This window comes from Fistularia commersonii, chromosome 3 (genome assembly GCF_037954325.1).
Source record: "Fistularia commersonii isolate RoL2024-O1a breed Wild chromosome 3, RoL_Fcom_v1.0, whole genome shotgun sequence".
Lineage (NCBI taxonomy): Eukaryota > Metazoa > Chordata > Actinopteri > Syngnathiformes > Fistulariidae > Fistularia > Fistularia commersonii.
The window spans coordinates 26,829,123-26,845,364 of NC_141286.1; the positions used below are offsets into that span (position 1 = coordinate 26,829,123).

The 16,242-nt window shown below is 58.7% G+C and overlaps 1 protein-coding gene across 4 annotated transcripts in view; it reads left to right on the forward strand.

The window, feature by feature from the left end:
- Positions 1–14,653, forward strand: part of ankrd11 (ankyrin repeat domain 11) — an 84,597-nt gene extending 69,944 nt beyond the window's left edge. For 2 of the 4 annotated variants that reach the window (XM_086144440.1, XM_086144441.1), the window contains 9 exons: positions 3,600–3,773; positions 4,552–4,752; positions 4,843–4,985; positions 5,121–5,268; positions 5,376–9,807; positions 9,892–12,622; positions 12,720–12,818; positions 12,911–13,246; positions 13,465–14,653. In XM_086144440.1, the coding sequence (XP_086000566.1) occupies positions 3,600–3,773; positions 4,552–4,752; positions 4,843–4,985; positions 5,121–5,268; positions 5,376–9,807; positions 9,892–12,622; positions 12,720–12,818; positions 12,911–13,246; positions 13,465–13,650 (8,450 nt within the window). In that variant the 3' untranslated portion in view covers positions 13,651–14,653. The remainder of the gene's footprint in view (positions 1–3,599; positions 3,774–4,551; positions 4,753–4,842; positions 4,986–5,120; positions 5,269–5,375; positions 9,808–9,891; positions 12,623–12,719; positions 12,819–12,910; positions 13,247–13,464) is intronic. The other 2 variants (XM_086144443.1, XM_086144442.1) reach the window with 2 other exon arrangements.
- The last annotated feature ends 1,589 nt before the right edge of the window (positions 14,654–16,242 follow it).

Here is a 16,242-nt window from a genome sequence, read left to right on the forward strand (position 1 = left end):
AGATCGGCAGACCGCGGCTTCTGGTTTTCTCCGTCGAGCCGATCCATTGAGGTTTTGAGCAGAAGGAGCCGGCGGGGAGCCGGAGAGCTCCGTCTGAGTCACTCACAGGTTCAGATGGTCGTTTTGACCCGATCACTAATAATCATATGACGGTAACATGATCTCCAGTTCCTTCTTCACGCCTTCCGAGAGAACCTCCATTTCCACGGCGGCTTGTGTTTGTTTCCGTAGCAACACTCGCGTCCTCTTCGGTGAAGCTCACGAGGGCCCCGATGGAGATCTGTGTTTTATTTGCCGCACGACTTGACATGTAAGGACTTTAAAGTAGCAATGAAGATCTGGTTCTCTCTGTCTCGGTATAACCGGATAATCATCTCCACGTCTTTGGCATCTGGATTGTTTGACACCAGCAGAGTGATGACGATTGGCCCTTTTCGCACCGAACCTGAGGGAGCGGTGACCCTCCACGCCACCAGGTGGCACCGCTCTCTCTGGAGATATAGAATAAACTCCCTGTTCACATCGTGATCTCTACAGTCAGTCTTTGGCCAACAGACGCCATCTTGTTTTGTAGTCTCTGACTGGCAGGTGAAGAGCAGAGAGCATCTGCGGCGCTACATTTGGAGACAGAAACCTGCTGCTGTGCTAACATGGCTACCAATGCTTGTTTTCAGTGTTCTCCAGATTGTGGTCCTTGAAGGTCGGAGGGTCTGTAGTTGGAGCCTCGCTCGGTGTTTATAGTTCCCAAGTATCCTTCAGCTAGACGGGGGAGGCTCTGGCTCTGCGGACCAGTCAAGGAGTTAAACTAACCAACTAACCTGTCACAGGTTAAGCTCCTGCCCCATTCAAAGCGCTGGCCCTCGTGCACCTGTGGTTTCAGAGGGCGATCTGTGTGCACGTACGCGGCCGAGACCGCCTTCCTTCTCTAAACTCGGAGGACGATGATGTGGGATGAAGATGTCTGGTGAAGGTCCTCACAAGAGGACTCCACCGCTCTCTTCTGGAGTTGTAAATAAATCTGGTGAAGACGCGGCCTCTCGTCCCCAGGTGTTTCTGGCTGTGCTGCCAAGTGTGTGTGTGTGTGTGTGTGTCTGTGTGTGTGTGTGTGTGTGTGTGTGTGTGTGAGAACACAGACAGAAGGTGTGAGTGAAGCCTCCCAAAGTGGAGACAGTAGTTAGCGTTAGCATGGATCTGCAGCCCACACATTTTTCCCGGGCAGCTTCCAGCACACTGATGTGTCCTTCTTTTCCTGGCGCCGAGTAAAACACACACACACACACACACACACACACACACACACACACACACTCACACAACCGTCACACCGCCTGAGTGTGACCAGCCCGCCAGCTGGACCCGGCCTGGGAGCGCCACACCTCCAACGGCAAGGCGTCTCATTGGCCTCGTCTGCCTGCACTTCCTGTTTTGAAACGTTCCCGAAGACACAGTCGGACCGGTCGGACCGCCCCCCCGATCACCTGCCCCGTCTTTGTGTTTTCTGCCATAACATACACACACATATACACACACACACACACCGCTTTCACTTTATTCCCTTCCTGGTTCTTACCTTGTCAGTCCTGTTTGGAGAGGAGTAAGATTTCAGGCCGGTATCGTTTGTAACACACACTCGGGCCCTGGTCCCTAAATAGACGTCCAACTGGACGTCCCGGGACGGCCCCGCCATGTGACGGCCCCTCCCGGTGTGTGTGGAGTGTGGGTGCCGGAGGCCCGGTCACAACGGTTCTGACGGGGAGGTCGGTCAGACGGGGGCTTCTGGCCCGGAGGTGTCTGGGTGACGGGCAGCTGAAATCAGCAGACACGTGGGAAAGCTCTGGTCTCAGAGGTGTAGTTTCGGGAGGGAAAATGAAACGGGGCGCGGAGATGAAACCACGACCTCCAGGGTCTGCGAGCAAACAAGTAAACAATGTTTAGTCGTTAGTTTGTTTTTGTTTAGAACAGCTGCGAAAGCCATCGCTCTCAGTAGCCAGGGAGCGAAGGTGGTGATGTAAACACCCGGGGGCCGGGAGTGGCTCCTCTGCAGAGGCTCCACGGATCCACGGGCCGAGAGCCGAGAAGCTCCTTCCGGTTTTCCTTTTATTTGAGGGTCGGAGGCCGAACGCTCACCCGATCCGTGTTACGTAACGGCCGGCTGGCGCTCGGAGCCACATGGCCGCGTCTCCTGACAGCCGGATGCCGTTTCTCCGAGAGGTTAACGCACGCTTTATTACACGTTAAAGGCTCTTAAAGCGGCAGCCACTCTGTTTATGGCGCGGAGCTGTCCGGAGGCCGTCCCGCCGCCGCCGTTCAAGCTGCTCGGACGTGTGCCGTTCGGTGACTTATTTCAGGGGATTTCATGGCTCCGCTCGGATCCGACGGGTCCGCCACGCGGTCGGGCGGCCAAACGCCATGGCTCGGGAAAGTCTGGAGAAATCATAATGCGACGGCGGGACGGCGATTTGGTCAGATGCGTGTGAGCCGCCGCCGCCGCCGCTAGTCTTCTCGTGCGCGGCGGCGTCGGAGCCCCGCTCTGCCGGCCAAACTCGTAAACAGAGCGTGGAAAAGCTAGCCTAGCACTTCTGCGCTCCGCTCCTCCGAAAACATGTTTGGACTGCCTCTGTGGTTCCCCCTCTGCGAGCTCCAGCAGCAGGAATGTGTCTGAATGGCAAATGCTTGAGAGGATGTGAGAGTCTATCAGCGAGGGGTGGAGGCACATTAGCCGTAAGCGTTCGCAGATGTTAGTGAAAGTTCATCAGCGCTCGGCTCGTGACGGCAAAACATTTTCCTCCACGAGACACCGGAACTGCCGTCGCCGCGGTTCCTTTGAACCCTAATTACCTGTGTGTGTGTGTGCGTGTGTGTGTGTGTGTTTGCGTGGTGCATGCCTGCTTGTGTGTGTACATCTGTTGTGCCCCGGATTTCAAAAGAAGAAAAGTCAGCGCTCAGCTCAGACACAACCACACATGCCTGCTGCCGCCGTGTGTGTGTGTGTGTGTGTGTGTGTGTGTGTGTGTGTGTCACAGAGTCATCAGATGGTGTGTTGCCACTGACAATAATTGCTGGGTGTGTCTGTGTGGAGCAGCTGCATTGGTCCGGTGTCCCGGCGTCTCTGCGCGGCGACCTTGGCGAGGCCGTGTTGAATTGAAATGCACACGGAGGATTTCGTAAGAGCGGAGGTTCTGCCAGGTCCCGCCTCCCTTCACACCCCCCCCCCCCCCCCCTCGCGTGGCGCTCAGCTCGCCGGCAGACAGGAAGTGACGGCGCGGCCGCCGAGGCCCTTGATCCAGCCGCCGCTACCGTTGTTCTCATTGTGGTTGGGAGAGTTCTGTAATGAGTGTGAGACACAGTTTAGAAAACACAGCAGATCCTCATCGCGGTGGAATCACATTGTTTGCTTTAGTTTGCATTGGAATATAAATTCCTTTTATTTGACCAAAACACAGCTTTTGAATCATTGAATATATTTTACTGAATAGACGATCGATGTGGATATAAGCAGCTTCCCATGGATGCAAACCGCACCTGCTTTTATTCTGATCTTCTGCAGAGTGACTTGTGTCTGTCAGTGATGCGCTAATGTCTGTCCTCCATGTTTGCAGAGAAACCAGGTCCAGAGCGGAAGCGCATTAAAAAGGAGCCCACAAACACCCGGAAGGCGGGACTGCCGTTTGGGATGGGGATGCCAGGGATCCGGGCCGGGTACCCCCTCTCCGAGCGGCAGCAGGTGGCCCTGCTCATGCAAATGACGGCCGAGGAGTCCGTCAACAGTCCAGGTGCGTGCTTGTCATGGACGCCACATCCTCCGCCGCCGAAAAAGAGAAGGAGGGGACGGGGGGGACGTTTGTTTTTCGAGCGGACGAGCGAGAACCGGGGTCTGAGAGGGCCCGGGAGCCCAGGGTTCTGTGGACCACGTATCTGAAGGATCGCCTCGCAGCTCGTCCGCAGAAGAGGAATTGCTCCTCTGAAAGACGGCGCGACGGCGTAGAGGAACCAAAAGTCGGTGCGGCGCCGGTCTGTTTCGGCGCAGGAGACGCTCGACGACAAGGGGCGTCCGAGTTCGGGACTCAGCGCAGACCCTCTATAACACTCCGGCCATCCTTTATTTCCGCACGCCGTCAGATGGTTTAGTCAAGCTCCGCCGTCGCCGTGGCTCCTTCAGGGGTCCCCTGACTTTCTGTAGGCATTTCAGACGAACGTGGGCCGGGGCGGGTCAGGGTGGGCCGGGGCGGGCCGGGGGCTTCAGGTACGTGCCGACCCCTGGCTTTCTTGTCCGAAGGAGCGAACATAGATTAAGTGAGCAAGTTTCAAATATCATTTGGGACAATTGCTGTGAAAACTCAATAATGTAAATGTGATTAAGGCTCGGGTCTAATCTCGTAAATATGATGAAATGAGCCCGAGCTACGGGTCCGACCGCCCCGGCGCCCGTTCTTTAGCTAGCAGCGCCCCCTTGTGGCATTTTGAAGTAAGAGCAGATGAGTGGAAGCGCAGTTTGTTATCAAGGGTCCAAACCCCCGTCCCCTCCTCTGCTAACGAACCCTCTGTCTGCAGACACAACACCAAAGCACCAGTCACAGTCCAGTCTGGGTCAGAAGGGAACGCCAAACTCTGCATCTAAAACCAAAGATAAAGTGAACAAGAGGAACGAGAGGGGGGAGACCCGGCTGCACCGGGCCGCCATCCGCGGGGAGGTACGCCGCATCAAGGAGCTCATCAGCGAGGGAGCGAATGTGAACGTAAAGGACTTTGCAGGTGAGAGGCTCCGTGCACACGCGCCGGCTCGTAGCATCGGCGTCGTCCACGGACGCGCGGGGTTCTGACCGCCGTTCCTCTGGTGAGCAGGCTGGACGGCGCTGCACGAGGCCTGCAACCGAGGGTACTACGATGTGGCCAAGCAGCTGCTGGCAGCCGGCGCGGAGGTCAACACCAAGGGTCTGGACGACGACACCCCGCTGCACGATGCATCCAACAACGGACATTTCAAGGTCGGGACGCCGAACCGGTTCTCTCAGAGAGACGCCTCTGAGGGCGCCGTGCAGATTTTTGTCCCGGACCTTTTCAGATGTGACTTGACGTACGCCTGCGAAGCTAAGTTGCTGAGTGTTTGCTGCCCGTTGCAGGTGGTCAAGCTGCTCTTACGGTATGGGGGGGACCCACGCCAGAGCAACAGGAGGGGGGAAACCCCTCTGAAGGTGGCCAACTCTCCCACCATGGTGAACCTGCTGCTGGGGAAAGGCACTTACACCTCAAGTGAAGAGAGTTCTTCAGGTGTGCTGTAAAGCTCGACGCGGCAATAAATTCAAGCACCTCCGGGTGCTCGGTTGGCAGTTCACGGGCCCGCGGGAGTAAAACGTGCGTTTGTTTTGTGTCCTCAGAGTCCTCAGAGGAGGAAGACGCCCCTTCGTTTGCCCCTTCCAGCTCCGTTGACGGCAATAACACAGACTCAGAGTTTGAGAAGGGCTTAAAGTTGCAAGGGAAGACAATAGACCCCCCGAAATCCGCTGTCACGCCCGTCAAAGACGAATACGAATTTGATGAGGACGATGAGGAGGAGCGAGTCCCGCCGGTGGACGATAAGCACCTCCTAAAAAAGGACTTTCGTAAGGACTCAATAAGCAAGGCCAACAGCTTCATCTCCATACCCAAGATGGAGGTCAAAACCTATTCCAAAAGCAACTCGCTCACACCAAAGAAAACCATCCGACGGATCATCTCCGACAGCAACAGCTCGGACGAGGACGATCGGACGTTGTGTTTCACGACGACGCCGACGCCGCGGCAACAGGCCCAGCAGACTAATTCCAAGACGAGAGACTCTAGCGGCCTCGGCTCGAAACAACAAAAAGACAAGAACAAGGTGAAAAAGAAGCGGAAGAAGGAGAGCAAAAACAACGTCTGTAAGGAGGTGCGCTTCGGCAAAGTCAACGACAAGTTCTGCACGTCGGACTCGGACTGCGGCGACATGGAGAGCGAAGACGACAAGGGCTCCAATAGTATAAAAGACTCTTCTGCCATGAGCCTGAAAGAATCCCCGGGCTTCAACGCGTCCTCTTCCTCCCATGGAAACTTGAACTCTCAGAAACAAGCGCCGTCGTTAGCGGAGCAGCACCCAAAGCAGTGGAGGACCGACGGCTGGAAGACGGTGTCGTCCCCGACCTGGTCCGACGTCAGCTCCCTCTCGGACTCCGTCCGGACCAGGCTGTCCAGCGAGTCGGACTACTCCTCGGCAGACTCCAGCGTGGAGTCCGTCAAGCAGGTCAAGAGGAAAGCGCAGGACAACAAAAAGAAGAACAACAACGTGCACAGCAACACGGTGGACAAGAAAAATTCCGAGCTCTACAAAAACTCGGCCGACAGCACGGCCTCAAAAACGGACGTGGACGGCAAAGTGGTGAAGAAGCATAAAGTGAAGCACAAGCACAAAAACAAGGAAAAGGACAAAGCCCCCAGTCTGGTGCTCAACCAGGACATGAACGAGAAGTTCGTCAAGAGCTACTCCTTCGACTTTGACGATTCCAGACAAAAGTCCCTCATCGTGGAGTCGGAATCCCCAGCCGAGGGCAAGGTCAAGCTGTCCAAACACGACAAGGACCATTCGAAAAAGGAGGAGAGGCTGTCAAAGAGCAAGTCTGAAGACAAGGATTGGTCGTCCGGAAAGGACCTGCACAGGACGACGAAAGAGGAGAAGAACAAGAAGACGAAGGACTCCGCCAAGGCCAACAAGGAAGAGAGGGAAAAGCCCGTCAAGACCGACAAGGACAAAGTCAAGGAGAAGGAGAAGCCCAAAGAGGAGAAGCTAAAGGCCCACAAAGAGGAGAAAAAGAAAAAGTCCAAGGAAAAGACCTCCAAAGCAGACAGAAAGAGCGAGCAGAAAGAGGAGAAACACCTCAAGGCTGACAAGGAGAAGAACTCCAAGGACGAGAAGGAGAAGTGCAAGAAGGACAAGGCTCAGAAGGAAGAGTCCGAGTACGAAACCTACGACGTCAACAACCGATTCCTCAACATGGACGACACCAAGCTCAGCGCCTCGGACGACCACCACGACAGATGGGGCTCGGAGATGTCCTCTGACTCCTCCCTCTACGGAGAAGACAGCTGGGACGCTCCCGTCAAAGAGTACAAGGGATACAAAGCCAACAACGCCGTCAAACTCATCGTGGAGACGGTCAAGGAGGAGACCCGGCGGAAAGACAACAAAGTCAAGGACAAGAAATCGGAGCACGACAAACGGTCCGAGAAAGACGCGACCTCCAAAAAGAAGGACAAGGATTCCTCCGAGAAGACGAACGAGAAGAAAAAAGACTGGTCCGACAAGCAGAAGCTGAACTCCGGTCACTCTCTTGAAAAGGAAAAAAAGCGCAAGGAGTCCACGGACGTGGCGAAGGAGAAAAAGGAAAAGGACTCCATGGACAGCAGCCGTGACCGAAAGGACCCGTACGACTTTGTCAAGGACAGAAAAGACCTGAAAATGAAGCAGGACTTGGCAAGGGACGAGTACAGCGGCGACAGCTTCTTCAAAGACCTGGAGGCCGTGGGGAAGGCCTGCGACATCAGGGAGAGGAACCACTCCGGGAAGGACAAGGACAAGAAGGGCGAGGGGGCCGACAAGAGGGAGAAGACAAAAGCAGACAAGCACAAGGAGAAGGCGAAGGACCGGGGCCTGGACCAGGAGAAGGAGAAGAGCGAGAAGAGCGCCACCGAAAAATCGGTCAAGGAGAAAGACCTGGATCGCGGCGGCAAAGACAAGAAGGAGGGAGCCAAAGACAAACACAAAGAGTCTCACGGCAAAGACAAAGATCGAAAGATGTCCTCCGAGCAGAGCAAGGACAAGAAGGACAAAGCGTCCCAGGACAAACACGGCGACAGGGAGAAGGATTTCTTGGAGGTGAAGAAGGAGGAAAGGAAGCCAGAGAAAATCCGTGAGAAAACCTGGTTGAAGATAGCGGACGTGTTCACCGACGAAAGCGACGACGAGGACAGTTACAGTGGCAGCGGCGCTCTGGTGTCCGACTCCGTCCGCAAGGATTCCACGCCCGACCAGGACGACTTCGACCACTTCTCCTCGGACAAAGTCAGGAAGTCTTCGGCGGAGGCCAAGCACGCCACGGACAAGGCAAAGGAGAAGGAGCACAAAGAGAAGAAGAAGGAGAAGATGGCCTTCGACACGGGGAAGGAGCGGAAAGGCTCTCTGGAAAAACACAACAAGGACAAGAAGGACTCCGTGGACGTAAAGCACAAGGAGAGGAAAGACCGGATGTCCGTGGACTCCAACCAGGAGAAGAAAACCAAGCAGAAGCTGCTGGACAAGAGGGACACGAGCGAGGAAAAGACCAAGAGCAAATACAAGGACAAGCAGGATCACTCGAAGGAGCGGAAACCGTCCAAAGGCGGCGGTGAAAACGAGAAGTCCCTCTTGGAGAAGCTGGAGGAGGAGGCGATGAACGATTACAAGGACGACTCCAACGACAAGAACAGCGAGATCTCCTCCGACAGCTTCACCGACCGAGGCCACGAGCCGGTCCTCGCCAGCTACTACGACTCCATCGGCCTGACGGACGTCTCCGAGGACAGGAGAGATTCCCTGTCCATAACGACGCCCCAGGATAAGTTCAGGGAGAAGGAGCGGCATCGGCATTCCTCCTCGTCCTCGTCCAAAAAGAGCCACGACAAGGAGAAGGAGAAGGTCAAGAAGGACAAAGGAGACAAACGCGACAAGACGGAGGAGATCAGAGAGTCGTACAGCCGCAGGGAGAGCCTGCCGTTCGAGAAGGAGCCCATGCCTCTGGAGGCCGACCCCTACACCTTCCCCTACGGAGGCAAGGGCGACGGCGAGGACGACTTCGACAAGACGCTGGAGTTTGAAAAAGAGATGTCCAAGAAGGACAAGGCGACCAGCGTCATCAGCGACAGGGTGAAGGACAAGAAGAAAAAAGAGAAACACAAGGAGAAAATGAAGGAGGAGAAGAACAAGCACATGGATGGCTTTGGCTCTTTCAAGCACTCCAAGGAGGAGGTGAAGTCCGGGCTGAAGGACAGTCCCCAGGTCACCGTCCTGAAGGACCGCTCCAAGGAGGACAGCCCCAAGTTCGACGCCAAGAAGGACCGGAACCGCGAGACGCAGGACAAGGACAACAGGCTGGACCACAGCAAGACCAAGGCCAAGGATGAGAACGAGAAGCTCGGCCAGTCCAAAGACGCCGTGCGCAAAGATATTCGTCCGCGCGAGAAGCTGCTGGTGGACGGCGACTATCAGATCACGAGCTTCGGCCAGATGTTGAGTCTGAAAGACCAGGAGATCGAGGAGCGTCACAAGAGACACAAAGAACGCATGAAGCAGATGGAGAAACTCAGGCCCAAGTCCGGCGACCCCAAACTCAAGGACAAAGCCAAGTCCACCGAAGAGGTTCGCAAGAATCGCGGCGAGCTGTCGTCCAAGAAGTCCGGCAGCCTGGAGTCGGGTCTGAAGGAGAAGAAGCTGAAGGACGCGGGACTCCCGGCCCAGATGATGTCTCCCGGCAGGAAGTTCCAACCCACGGACACTCAGAACTCCAAGGACTGGCTCTCCGGGCACCAGATGAAAGAGAACCTCCCCGCCTCTCCCAGACCGGACCAGAACCGGCCGACCGGGGTCCCCACGCCCACGTCGGTCATCTCTTGCCCGAGCTACGAGGAGGTGATGCAGACGCCCCGGACGCCGTCCTGCAGCGCCGAGGACTACCCTGACATCATGCTGGACGGGCTGGACTGCCAGAACTCGTCGGCCATGGCCATGTCGATGAACGCCTGCTCGCCGTCCTTCTTTGAAAGGTATTTGAACCTTCCGTACGACACTTTGAGCGCCGCCTCCGACCCGACTCTGCTCTAATGTCCCCTCTGGTTGGTCCCACCCAGCAGGTACTCCACCTCCCAGGGTTTCCAGGAGGGCACCTGCCCCACGCCCGCAAAGAACCTGCAGCTGTCGCTGGTCAGCCGCTCGGCGTCCTCCGACGTCCGCAGGCCCCTGGATGACGACTTCAAAGCCGAGGCCGACAAGTTCCTGAGACAGCAGGCCGACGCCTCGGACTTCGACCCCGCGGCGTCCTCTCAAACCGCCGAAGAGAAGGCGGCGGCGGAGCGGCTGGAGTGCCTGTCGTCGCCGTACTTCTCCCCGATCAGGATCCTGTCCCCCCGACGGGAGCCCGGACATCCGGCGCCGGACGTGGGCGCCCCGACCCCGGCCTGCCCCGAGGCCGGCGAGCACCTCCCCGACAGCGTGTACGGCAGCTTCCTGCCCAAACCCTCCACTCCGGTCCACCGGCCCGACCCCCAGGAGCCGTGCTTCGACATCGCGGCGCCGCCCACGCCGGCGCCCGCCGCCCTGCCGCCGCTGGACATCGACGACATCTCCGAGCCGCACCACAGCGAACCCAACCTGGTCCACTCGGATCTGCCCTCCGTCACAGAGGAGCACGAGGACGAGGAGGAGGACGAGGAGGAGGAGGAGGAAGACGAGGAGGAGGAAGACGAGGAGGAGGAAGAGGAAGAGGAGGAGGACGAGGAGGAGGACGAAGACGAGGAGGAGGACGAGGACGTGGACTCGGAGGAAAGACACGACGCAGATCGGTGCGGCGCCGAGGAGACGGCGCAGACCGGGGAGCCTTGCGGTTTCTCCCCTCGGCCGGAGGACCCTCTGAGGAAGAGCTGGCCCGCGGAGTCTCCGGACCTTCGCGGCCCGGAGGTCCGGCGGCTGTCGCCGGCGCACCCGGCGCCCGACCACGGGGAGAACTGCTTCGATCACGGCCTGGGCTGGAACGCCGACGTGGACATGAAATCCCCCCACAGGACGTACGGGGAGATCGAGGCCGCCGTCTCCAAAATCACCAGCCCGTATTCGCCGCCGGACGGGGACGGGCAGCACATGTCCGGACACCCGTCCGTCACCCCGCCGTACGCCGCCTGGAACAGGTGGCACAAGGAGGACCACGACGACTTTGACGAGCAGAAGGAGGCCGTGGCGGAGATCCCGTCCCCGGAGCGGCCCGACGCCGCTCTGGACGGAGAACCCAACTACCTGAACACGTCCTCCTCCTCCGCCCGTCTGGACTCCTACTTCCAGAGCTGCTCCAAGCCCGGGGTGGAGGACGCTCACCAGACGGACCCGGAGACGGACTGCGTGGGACCGGACGGCCAGGAGAACGCGCACGGCTTCACCTCTACCGCCGAGGGTCACCTGACCCCGGCGGCGGCGGCGGCGGCGTCCGAGCCGGTGGTCCCCTGGGCCGACCCGTTCTCCGCCGACGCCGACGAGCTGGACGACCTGGGCCCGTTCTCCCTGCCCGACCTGCCGCTCCCGGACAAGGCCGAGGAGGCGGAGCCCCGAGACCCGGAGCCGGCGGAGCCCGCCGCCGGCTCCCACGAGTTCACCGACGACGACGACCCGGACGTACTGGAGGTGGACCTGCCCAGCGCGGCCAAGACTCCGAGCCCTGCCGAGGAGCGAGGCGAGGAAGAAGCCGCCGGCCAAGACTTGGTCGTCCCACCGTCTCACGACGCCTTCCCTCAAGAGACGGACGCCGAGCCCCAGAGCGTCCCGATCGGCGGCTCGCTGCCGTTCGGCCAGCAGAGCTGCGTGGTGGAGAACAAGGCGGCGTTTGGAGCGGCGGAGGAGACAGACGCCTTGTACTCGGCCGTCAAAGCGGACGGCGGCCAGCAGCACCACCTGCAGATCCAGTCCCTGGCCGAGTCCTTGCAGCTGGACGCCGTGTCTCCGGCCAAAGCGGAGTCCAGGCCGGAGGAGGTGTCGGAGCCCGCGGCGGAGGCGGCGTCCTCCAGCCCTCTTGCTCAGCTCCCCGTGGCTCTGGGCCTCGCCTCCACCGTGGAGCCTTCAGACCCTCAGGAGACCTTGTCCAAGCTTCCCCTGGTCACCCTGACCTCCGTGTCCACGTCCGCCCCCGTCGCAGAAGTCACCAAGAAGGTGGACGAAATCCCTCAGAGGATCACCCGCAACCGCGCCAAGAACAACCCGCCCGCCGCCGCCGCCGCCGCCCCTCCTACCTCCAGCATCATCACCTCCTCAGCGGCCGCCGCCGCCGTGACCTCCGGCCCGGCGCTGAGCGTTCATCCCGCCAGGACTCCGACCCCCACCTCGGCCCCGGCCTTCTCCTCCATCAAAAAGGACAAGGAGTCCGGCCTCAGCGTCTCCAACGCCAGCCCGGCCGCGCAGACGCCCGCGACCACGCCGGCGTCGGTGGTCCTCAACAAAGCCTCCAAAGGCCGGCCCCTCACGGCGGAGGAGGACGAGTCTCAGACGCAGCACCCCAGGAAGAGGAAGTTCCCGCGCTCGGCCGGCCAGCAGGTGCAGGTCCAGCTGGTGAACACGGCCATGCAGCAGACCAGGGAGATGATCCAGCAGACGCTGGCCGTGGTGGTCAACGCCATCAAGCTGGACGACATCGAGCCGTACCACAGCGACCGCTCCAACCCCTACTTCGAGTACCTGCAGATCAGGAAGAAGATCGAGGAGAAGAGGAAAATCCTGTGCTACATCACGCCGCAGGCGCCGCAGTGCTACGCCGAGTACGTGACCTACACGGGGTCCTACCTGCTGGACGGCAAGCCCCTGAGCAAGCTGCACATCCCTGTGGTGAGACGTTTCTCCTCTGTCCCGCCACCAAAGCCCGATGTTCGGTGAGCCGCCGGGGCCCGTCTGAAGCAACCGTCTCCTTGTTCTTCTCCGGCAGATCGCCCCGCCGCCGTCGCTGTCCGAGCCTCTGAAGGAGCTCTTCAGGCAGCAGGAGGCCGTGAGAGGGAAGCTCAGGCTGCAGCACAGCATCGAGCGGGTGAGGAGCTTCTCCGGCGCGCTCGCGCCTTCCCGGCGTGCCCGGAGTCGGCGCGTCGCTCTGATCCCTTTGCTTCCGCCGCTCCTTCGCAGGAGAAGCTCATCGTGTCCTGCGAGCAGGAAGTGCTGCGCGTCCACTGCAGAGCCGCCCGGACGATAGCCAACCAGGCGGTGCCCTTCAGTGCCTGCACCATGCTCCTGGACTCCGAGGTCTACAACATGCCGTCGGAGAGCCAGGTGGAGCGTCGACGCGCCCGCCGTCCCCGAGGTCGCCCCCGTTGTGACCTTCCGTTCTCCTCGTCTAACCGGCGACCCCCGTTTTCTCCGTCCCCGCAGGGCGACGAGAACAAGTCTGTGAGAGATCGTTTCAACGCCCGCCAGTTCATTTCCTGGATCCAGGACGTGGACGACAAGTACGACCGCATGAAGGTGAGACCCGCGGGCCCGAGACGGCCGGACCCCCGAACGCCCTCCGGGTCCCCGGGGAGGACGAAGGGGTCGGGACAAACGCTCCGACCGGACGGGACGAGGTCCGCCGGGACGCTCCCGGGTCCACTTTGTCCCGGCCCCTCCTCGCCCGGGGATGCGGGTCGGCCGGCAGAAGGTTCTGACCCGTCGGGGCGTCTGCTCTCCCTCTCCCTCCGCAGACCTGTCTGCTGATGCGGCAGCAGCACGAGGCGGCCGCCCTCAACGCCGTGCAGAGGATGGAGTGGCAGCTGAAGGTCCAGGAGCTGGACCCGGCCGGACACAAGTCCCTGTGCGTCAACGAGGTGCCGTCCTTCTACGTGCCGATGGTGGACGTCAACGACGACTTCGTCCTGCTGCCGGCGTGACATCCCAGAGCTCGCGGGTCCAGAGCAAACTGTCTGCGTCACTTCTTCTCAGAGACTTTGTGGAAGAGAGTGAACGGAAAGGGCTAGCAAGTCTGAGAGACTTGGAATGGGAGGGACTGTGGGCGGGAGCGGCGAGCAGGCCGGCTCCGCCCCCTCCCGCAGGAGGAACCGAAACAGAAAATACTCAACTTGCACTTTCATCCTCAAACCTTTTTACTCCTTTAGTTGATCCGAGCGCCAAAAGCGGAGCTCAGGTTTTGCTCCGCGGCCTCGGACGCCGCGGACGGAGAGATGGTTTCCGCGTTTTTTGGGCCGCCGCCGGAGGAGGTCCCCGAGACTCGGTGCCGGCCCGACCTTTGAGCCCGGAGAGAGTCGGGCCGCGACGGCGCGCCCGGGACCGACGGACCGGAGAGCCGGCCCGTAGGACGCCCTGCGAGGGGGCGGAGCCTCCGACCGCAGGGGGGCGGGGCTAAACGCCGCGCCGCACAGGGCTCCCGAGACACGTGCACGCCCGAGGGGAAGAGACAGGTCCGGCCGCCTCTCGGCCCCGTGGACGGCGGCGGCGACCACCGGTCGGACCGCCGCAGACTGCTAACTCATCACGGGACGAGCAGAAGACGCACACACACACACACACACACACACACACACACACACACACACACACACACACACACACAACACACACCAGGAATGTGGAGGTCCAGAGGAGCTGGCAGCAGAGCAGAGGAGTCCTTCTTCTTCACTTGGGCATTTCATTGTTTCCGAGGACGAGACTTGAAACACTACAGAGCCAACCTTCGTTCAAGGAGACCAGAGGAGCTGAAGCAGGCGTGATCCGTCACGATGTACAGTTTTATATTCGTTAACCAATGTATTCTTGCTGCCTTCTAGATAATTTATTTTGCCACACATTACTGCACAGTTGTAAATAACTATGTACTGTAATATCACTCAGTTAAGTGTAAAGAAAAAAACATAAAAGAAATAAAAATTATCTTTTTATGTACAGTTCACTTTTGGGCAGCACTTTCCCCCCCACTCCACATCCACGGGCCAATCGGTGCGCTCCGCTCTCAGTATGTGAAAGACTGGCCCCGCCCCCCGCGGCCCCGCGGACCCCCAACATTCAGTCCCACAGATGTAGCAGAAGAGATGCTGAGGATTTATTTAAGAATAGACAGATTATTATTCATTGCTTTACTACACACTTCTATATCTGAAACTCAGACCAAGAAAATGCCTTTTTCAGTGGGAAAGAAAAAAAAAAAAAAAAACTAGTTGTGTGTGTGTGTTTGTGTGTTTGTGTGTGTGTGTGAGTGTGGGGGGGTGGTTTGGGCGAGAAGAAGTCCTGAGGAGCAGGACCACCGCTTGCGTCCGTCCCACCTCCGCCTCCTTTCCATTCTAAGAAAGAAAAAAGTACCTGAATGGTCAGAAATCATCTCTAATCATCACAAACCATCTGGCAGGACCGACCTGACCTTTAACCCGACGCTCAGCAGTCTAGACTCGATCTGCTGCTCCGGCTCCGGACGCCGGGGGGCTCCACTGCGCCGGGAAAAGATCCTTTTAAAGCTTTTAACCTTTTGTCGGGGTCTCAGGACCCCGGGGGGAGGAGGGGGGGGGTTTGATCTCATCAATCTTAGTCATTTTTTGATTTTTGAGCAGATTTGGCTTTTTAAACTGGGTTTTATTTCCTGGTGGGAGGTTCTTCACGCAGGTGATTTGTGGTGATCAGTCGTGGTTCCTGCCTTCTCTGTTTTGTTGGGGCGGGTTTTCCAGACCCCCCCCCCCCTCCCGCCTGAGCAGCGAGGGGGGGGGGGGTCCGGTGATGTCACACAGCCGTCAATCAGCGTCGCTGCGTTTGGTTCATCTAGTCGGCGTGCAATGATTGTTGCTTTTACACTGTGCAGACAAAATGGCTAGATGTATAGTTACACACACACACACACACACACACACACACACTCATAGAAAGAAATAGCCAGGATTTTCTCTTGTGTTTGTTTTGTTTTCAAAGAAGCCTGTTTGTCCTGTTTGATTTCCTGTCTGGTTCTCGGGGTTTCGGGTCAGAGCCCCGAGTGCGGATCTGAATGTTGTTTATCTCTGGCTTTGTTTGTTTGTGTTTCCGTTGCGCCGCAGGCGTGTCAATCACCTCGCTTGTCGAGCAGAATGTAAAGCGTTCCTTCGCCCCGACCGGCCGCGCCCTCGCTATTGTTTACAAGTCGTCAGCCGTGTCCTGTTTCTCCTTCCCACATCCGCTCGAGGCCCCGCCTTTGTTTCTTTAACTTCTGCGATTCTTCCTTTCTTTGGAACCGCGAAGGCTTGAAATGGTGACGGTCGACACACTGAGCCGCCGCCGCCGCCGCCGCCTCCGCCGCCCCGCAGGAGGCCGTAAACCACACGCAGCCACCCACGGCCGCCCTCTGGGGGGCCTGGATCAGAGCACGCACACACACACACACACACACACACACACAAGCAGCAGTCCTCAGATGCACAGCGAAGCACTTGGCGGTGGAGATCCAGACGAACCCACCTCAGTCAGCAACATATTACCTCGACTCTCCTCACATCCACTCGCCGTTTTAT